The 7,426-nt window shown below is 36.7% G+C and overlaps 2 protein-coding genes and 2 long non-coding RNA genes across 4 annotated transcripts in view; 1 reads left to right on the forward strand and 3 right to left on the reverse strand.

Annotated features, from left to right (window-relative positions):
• Positions 1-367: 367 nt before the first annotated feature.
• LOC104266358 lies at positions 368-1,519 on the reverse strand. The gene is made up of 2 exons (XR_717520.3): positions 1,404-1,519; positions 368-515 (listed from the first exon to the last, which is right to left on the reverse strand). It is a non-coding gene; the product is annotated as an uncharacterized LOC104266358 (long non-coding RNA).
• Positions 1,520-3,138: 1,619 nt separating this feature from the next.
• On the reverse strand, positions 3,139-4,126 carry LOC113474818. Its single transcript, XR_003396513.1, has 2 exons — positions 3,944-4,126; positions 3,139-3,527 (listed from the first exon to the last, which is right to left on the reverse strand). It is a non-coding gene; the product is annotated as an uncharacterized LOC113474818 (long non-coding RNA).
• A 905-nt stretch (positions 4,127-5,031) lies between these two features.
• On the forward strand, positions 5,032-6,101 carry LOC100187483 (protein N-lysine methyltransferase METTL21A-like). The gene is made up of 2 exons (XM_002130658.4): positions 5,032-5,308; positions 5,481-6,101. The coding sequence occupies exons 1-2, from the start codon at positions 5,057-5,059 to the stop codon at positions 5,988-5,990; spliced, it is 762 nt and encodes a 253-aa protein (XP_002130694.1). The 5' UTR covers positions 5,032-5,056; the 3' UTR covers positions 5,991-6,101.
• LOC100177250 (ribulose-phosphate 3-epimerase-like) overlaps positions 5,885-7,426 on the reverse strand; it is a 4,668-nt gene continuing 3,126 nt past the window's right edge. The window contains exon 5 of the mRNA XM_009862318.2: positions 5,885-6,306. Coding sequence (XP_009860620.1) covers positions 6,188-6,306 — 119 coding nt within the window. The 3' untranslated portion in view covers positions 5,885-6,187. The remainder of the gene's footprint in view (positions 6,307-7,426) is intronic.

Genomic DNA, 7,426 nt, shown 5'->3' on the forward strand with positions numbered 1-7,426 from the left:
TATGGTGTCTGCTCACTGTATACACTTATCGCGTCTTGCGTGCTTGAAGCATTGTTGCCCGAGGTTGCCTCGCCGCCGCGTTTATACGAAAGTTGTTGTGTTGAGTATGAATGAAGTACCTTATAATTACGTTGTATATATTGTGCGTTTTGTGTGTTTAACGTTGTGTGCGTTTGCAGATGCAGTCCAATAAAGCCTATATTATTGAAGCTATTAATTGGGCTATGACAAATTATTGGACTGCATCTGGTTCAAATAGAAAGAATAACTCACTTATACACCGCTGGTTTCATAAATACCTTTTGCGGAAAATAACACCCGCAATATAATGCTTGAACACGACATAGAAACAAATTACACACAGGTGTTATCTCACGATGGTTTATTAAGTTGCAAATTAAGTATGCTGCACTTGAATAATAAATGAAATCTCTAGGTTTGCTCTTTTCGTCCAATTTGTTCTTGTTTTACGAATTCATCGTATTCTGCTTTTACTTTGAGCAAGTCTTCTATGCCTGAAACGATATATATATATATATATATATATATATATTTATATATATATATATATATATATATATTTATATAGTAGGGTGGGGGAAGATGGAGCACTTGTTTATTTTATTTTCTTGACCCATTTAGTAGGAAACAAACAACATTTAAAGAATTATAAAACCGTATTTTCACGACTCTCATAGACCGTCGTTAAATACTTAAATACACACGATCCAGACGTTTCGATAATATGTGCTAAAGTTGTCCCATGTTTTCCGCCTATATATGTATGTTTTACATATATCTATTTATAGTGGCGTGGAACAATTTATACTTAGGTGTAAACAATCTCTCTTTTAATGGACAATTTTAAAATACGGGAAGATGGGGCAAGATGGTCCACATTTCATTTAATCTTAACGATCAATTTGGTATTAAACAATGAGTATTTGTAGAATTACATAACTGCAGCCTCTAAAATAGCAATTTGATAAAAAAAACGACTAGAGAATGTGAGAAACTATATGCTAACAGTATCCGTCGCCGGTAGCACAGAAGAAACCAATTTTGAACGAATCCATGACAATTAACGATTTGCTCTAACCCAGTAATCACAAATGAGTTGACAAAATTGTTGCAATTATTCAAGCACCCTATAAATCTGCAACTAAATAATGGCTACTCATTTACTAGGCTACATGCTATTATACTAAAAACGCAGAATAAGCAAAATATAAACATCACGCTTATTTTCTTCCAACTAAATGTAAATATGTTTATTTGTTAGCTTGTTTTAACAACTGTTGTTTTGTCGCTATATCCCGTCTTTTTGTGTTAAATATGTTTTAAATCTTCGCTACCGTAATCGAAAAGACAAATAAAGTTATTTTTATTATTATAGTTGTTACCATTTTGCAACATTTCCGTTTCACCTAGACGTCGAAAACCTTCGTCATATTCTGCGCTTTCTGTAAGGACAACGAGTCCGAAGACAAGCATGATAAGAAATGCTAAATTATTCATCTGCAATAAAAAAACTAACAATACTATCCACAACCAACAAGTAAAGTAAATAATAGTCAAAACACATAAGTAACAATCACCCAAAAACGCCGAAATATTCATCTTCCGAAACAAATAGAAGAGTATGAGACACTTAAACACAAGTAAAAGAAACCAACCGCTCACTTTGTTGCCTCAAACGAACATATGTTAAGTGAACGTGGCGGTTATAATACGCGTAACAATTTCCGAAATAGTGTTATTGTAAAGAAGCATACTCTTTGCCACATTTTAAAGTTTTTATTTGTAGAACAAAAGTAGATAGTTAAATATAAAACATTTTTCATCAATTGTCTCGGTCGAAAATAAGTTGTTTAAAAAGTTTTGCTTCATTTACTACCCGTTCCCATAGCGGTTTTTATTGTCAACTTTTGAAATAAATTGTCACTGATTTCTTACACCTCTGTTGGGAAATCACCGGGTGTTTTATTATTTGTTTTTTAATAAAACTTGTTTTTAGTTAGTTTGTGTGCGTATTTTAGTAAATTAACTTGTTATTCATATTTGTAACGACTTGCGGTAATGATTTAAACCATAAGTACTGTTTTATCTGGTTTGGGGTTTTAAGGCTTATTCACACACTATAAACTGAGTGATCCTAGTATATAATGTACAGATCGTGAGATCGAATAGTTAAGAAATCATTTCGGCCTGTTCTGGTGCTACAAATCTAAAATTTGGTCATATTGGAAATTGGTAAGACACTGTAAAAAGTCCTGCAATTCGTCTGTGGGGATGAAAGTGGCAACTATGGATAAGTCACTCAAGTTCCCACCCACGAGGATATAAATGACCAAACCAACCAAAAGTCATGTCTGCTTATCCACACACTGCAATAGCTTCAGCAACTCGACTGTGGGGCATGGAAGTGGCAACTATGAATAAGTAACTCAAGTTCCCACCCACGAGAATATAAATGACCAAACCAACCAAAAGTCATGCCTGCTTATCCACACACTGCAATAGCTTCAGCAACTCAACTGTGGGCATGGGAGTGGCAACCATGGATAAGTCACTCAAGTTCCCACCCACGAGGATATAAACAACCAAACCAACCAAAAGTCATGCCTGCTTATCCACACACTGCAATAGCTTCAGCAACTCGACTGTGGGCATGGGAGTGGCAACCATGGATAAGTCAATCAAGTTCCCACCCACAAGGATATAAATGACCAAACCAGCCAAAATCCATGTCTGCTTATCCACACACTGCAATAGCTTCAGCAAATTGAATGTGGGCTTGGGGGTGGCAACCATGGATAAGTCACTCAAGTTCCCACCCGCTAGAATATAAATGACCAAACCAACCAAAAGTCATGCCTGATTATCCACACACTGCAAAAACCGACTCGACTATGGGAGTGGGAACTGCTGTAAACTGTTTATCGTGTCTGCTCACTGTAGACTTATCGCGCCTTACGCGCTCTATGCATTGTTGCCCGAGGTTGCCTCGCCGCCGCGTGTCCTTCTTTCCTTGTGTCAGACTTATCGTGCTGCAGTGTTCACTGTATTATAGTAATAGTATGCGAAGGTTGTTATGTTGAGTATGAATGCAGTACCTTAGAATTACGTTGTATGTATTGTGCGCTTTGTGTATTTAACGTTGTGTGCGTTTGCAGATGCAGTCCAATAAAGCCTATACTATTGAAGATTTTTATTAGGCTACGACAAATTATTGGACTGCATCTGGTTCAAATAGAAAGAATAAGTTACATGAGTTTATAGATACCGCTGGTTTCATAAATACCTTTCGCGCAAAATAACACCGAACCCAATATAATGCTCGAACACCACTTTTACGCGACATAGAAAATCACACGCATGTGTTAATTCACGATCATTAAATGAATAAATTTTAATAAATTTTATTGCAAATTAAGTATGTTGCAATGATGAGGGAAATCTCTAGGTTTGCTAACCTGCTTTTCCTCCAATGAAATCTCCTTTTAATTTAGGCAGATCTTGAACGCCTAAAACGATATTTAGAATAAAGTTAGTTGGGGTAAGATGGTACATGACTTCGTTTAATTTCACTGCCCCTTTTAATAGCAAACAAAGATCATTTACAGAATTAAAGCGTCTCCTCTTCTAAACGAGCTTGGTAATTGCTTAAAACACGATTGGTAATTGCTAAGAAATATGGGAAAATATATGCCAACTGTATCCGTCACCGTTGCACCGCTCGCGTCATATACAGGGAAAGCTATATAGCTCAATGCGGAAGTCATTTTCAACAAACTTGTATTTCGGCAATTACCGGTGCTTGCTTCGACCCGGTATTCGCCGATTGGTTAACAAAGATGTAACAAATTATAAACAGACATGAGTTATGCATAGGTTTGTAGCACATAGATATAAATCTGCCTAAATAATTGTTACTCATTACCATTTTGCAACATTTCCGTTTCACCTAGACGTCGAAAACCTTCGTCATATCCTGCGCTTTCTGTGAGGACAACGAGTCCGAAGACAAGCATGATAAGAAATGCTAAATTATTCATCTGCAATAAAAAACAAACAATATTATCCACAACCAACAAGTAAAGTAAATAATGGTCTAAACACACAAGTAACAAACACCAAAAAACGCCGAAATATTCGTCTTCCGAAACAAATAGAAATATGAGACACTTAAACACAAGTAAAAGAAACCAACCGCTCACTTTGTTGCCTCAAACGAACATATGTTAAAGTGAACGTGGCGGTTATAATACGCGTAACAATTTCCGAAATAGTGTTATTGTAAAGAAGCATACTCTTTGCCACATTTTAAAGTTTTTATTTGTAGAACAAAAGTAGATAGTTAAATATAAAACATTTTTCATCAATTGTCTCAGTCGAAAATAAGTTAAAATTTTGCTTTATTTACTACCCGTTCCCATAGTGTTTTTATTGTCAACTTTTGAAATAGATTGTCACTAATTTCTTACACCTCTGTTGGGAAATCACCGGGTGTTTTATTATTTGTTTTTTAATAAAACTTGTTTTTAGTTAGTTTGTGTGCGTGTTTTAGTAAATTAACTTGTTTTTCATAATTGTAACGACTTGCGGTAATGATTTAAACCATAAGTGCTGTTTTATCTGGTTTGAAGGCTTATTCACACACTATAAACTGAGTGATCCTAGTATATAATGTACAGATCGTGAGATCGAATAGTTAAGAAATCATTTCGGCCTGTTCTGGTGCTACAAATCTAAAATTTGGTCATATTGGAAATTGGTAAGACACTGTAAAAAGTCCTGCAATTCGACTGTGGGGATGAAAGTGGCAACTATGGATAAGTCACTCAAGTTCCCACCCACGACCACGAGGATATAAATGACCAAACCAACCAAAAGTCATGTCTGCTTATCCACACACTGCAATAGCTTCAGCAACTCGACTGTGGGCATGGAAGTGGCAAATATGAATAAGTCACTTTAGTTCTGCAAACTATAAACGTTTTTATAAATATAAGACAGCCTACTTTTTAATATTTACAGCTGTTTAGAAACCTGAATGCCCAGAATATTGAAATGTTTAATAATTTATCTGATGATGTCAACAACGGCTGGTACTCTTAAATGTGAAGAAACCGAGACTAACTGCAACGCAATATCGAACTATGCAGTTGTTCCATTCAATACAAACTCTGTTCTTTCAGAGTTTTTTGAACGAACGAAAAGTGTAACGATTTCAAAACTTGATGTGACTTTTAACATTTTACAAACTTGGCAGGAGCATGGGGTAGCTGGCGTTGTTTGGGAGGCGGTAAGTGTGTTTCGTAACTATATGCTGTTTTTCAAGGCTCACTGTGGTGGCTACGATTCAGTGTGTGCCTTGTAACTGAAGGCTCACTGTGGTGGCTATGTTAATTGTGTGTCTTTTGAACAAGCTTTCAGTCCCAATGTGTGGTAACGGTTTCAATTCACATTGTTTTTAGGCGACTGTCCTTGCTGACTATCTGGCTGATAATTATGATTTTCGTGGTCGGAACGTGATAGAGCTCGGTGCCGGGACTGGCTTGGTTGGAATGGCGGTCGCTTACCTGGGGGGCAACGTCACAGTAACAGATTTGCAGAAATTTTTACCGCTGCTTCAAGAAAATGTGGATTTAAACAAAAATATTATAGAAAAAGGGGGTAACGGGGGAAATCTGACCATATCTGAGTTGAAATGGGGCAAACGATTGGAAAGATTTAAACCTGGGTTTTACGATTTTATTCTGGGTGCGGATATCATTTACTCTGAAGAAGAATTTCAAAACTTGCTTGAAACTTTAACACATCTGTATGGTGATGATAAAAACTCCAAAAGAAAAGTGATTTTGTCGGCTAAACGACGTTATGATCGCGTTGAAACATTTATTGAAACACTGGAAACTAAATTTCGATCAGTAGATCTCGTGAAGAGTTGCGAGAAAACAAACGTTATCATTTATGAATGCATGTGATAACTGTATCATGAATCCTACGAAACTTGTAAACAATCAGGTATGCGATTTATAGCAATTTAAAAAATTATTTTCGTCTAATTTGCATAAACACCAAAATTTCCTAAAAAATGAACTTTTTAAAAACTATAGTCTGACCATCGCAGAATAGCTTTTACTATTGTATCGCCTTTCCGGCAAGTTTATGATGGCAAAGGTCACCGTTCAAGGCTCGTCTGTTGTATAACTTCTTGTACAACGCCCCTAAGATCTGAGATTACTTTACACGGATTGTTACTTCGCATGATGGCTGATCCAGATACTATCATGTTTGCTCCTGAAAACAAAAATCAGGTTTTGCGACATTAGTGTACAAAGAGACATGCATGAATGGAAGAATGGATGTAACTTACTCATCCTACATGGGTAAATTTAACACCAGACGTTAACATAGGCGTATGGTTATGAATTTTTTTAAATGATGACTGCAATATATGATTGGAAATTTAGAGAATTTAGATTTTAGATAACCCACAACTAAAACTAATTGCAGTCAGGAGTCTTGCATAAGTCGCATACGCCAACAATAAATACTGTAGCATAGATACTTGAACCACTTATACAGGTTACCATTCACTAAGTAGCAATGTACAAACCTGCCTCTGCACAATGGTGAATGGACGAAGGACCAACCCCACCATCAACACCAATATCTAGGTGAGGATATGCCTTCCTTAGCTCACGAACCTGAACAGTAGAGCAAGTTTTATTTATAGACATGACACAGTAGACTAAAGATGGACTTGGGTTTCATAACAAATTCAACATAAGGTTTAAATACACAAGTTAACATAAGTGTGTTTCAGAGGCTGCCTGGGGTATAACGTTTTTAGACAGTTAAATACATGACAGTAATAACTCTCCAGTAAGCATGGAGTGTATAAATACACCCTGTGTGTCTGGCGTATAAGAAGACACCCATGTTATAACTGGACAGTGAGCATGAGGTGTATGAGTAGACCATGTGTGTCTGGTGTATAAGAAGACACCCATGTTATAACTGGACAGTGAGCATGAGGTGTATGAGTAGACCATGTGTGTCTGGTGTATAAGAAGACACCCATGTTATAACTCGACAGTGAGCATGAGGTGTATGAGTACACCATGTGTGTCTGGTGTATAAAAAGACACCCATGTTAAAACTCGACAGTGAGCATGAGGTGTATGAGTACACCATGTGCGTCTGGTGTATAAAAAGACACCCATGTTATAACTCGACAGTGAGCATGAGGTGTATGAATACACCATGTGCGTCTGGTGTATAAGAAGACACCCATGTTATAACTCGACAGTGAGCATGAGGTGTATAAATACACCATGTGTGTCTGGTGTATAAGAAGACACCCATGTTATAACTTGACAGTGAGCATGAAGTGTATGAGTACACCATGTGTGTC

This window comes from Ciona intestinalis, chromosome 13 (genome assembly GCF_000224145.3).
Source record: "Ciona intestinalis chromosome 13, KH, whole genome shotgun sequence".
In the NCBI taxonomy this organism is placed as follows: Eukaryota; Metazoa; Chordata; class Ascidiacea; order Phlebobranchia; family Cionidae; genus Ciona; species Ciona intestinalis.

Bases quoted from the DNA above. Each gene is read 5' to 3' on its own strand.
- LOC100187483 (XM_002130658.4), top strand. From the start codon at position 5,057: ATGCCCAGAATATTGAAATGTTTAATAATTTATCTGATGATGTCAACA. The intron at 5,309-5,480 runs GTAAGTGTGTTT...CATTGTTTTTAG, and splicing joins CTGGCGTTGTTTGGGAGGCG to GCGACTGTCCTTGCTGACTA.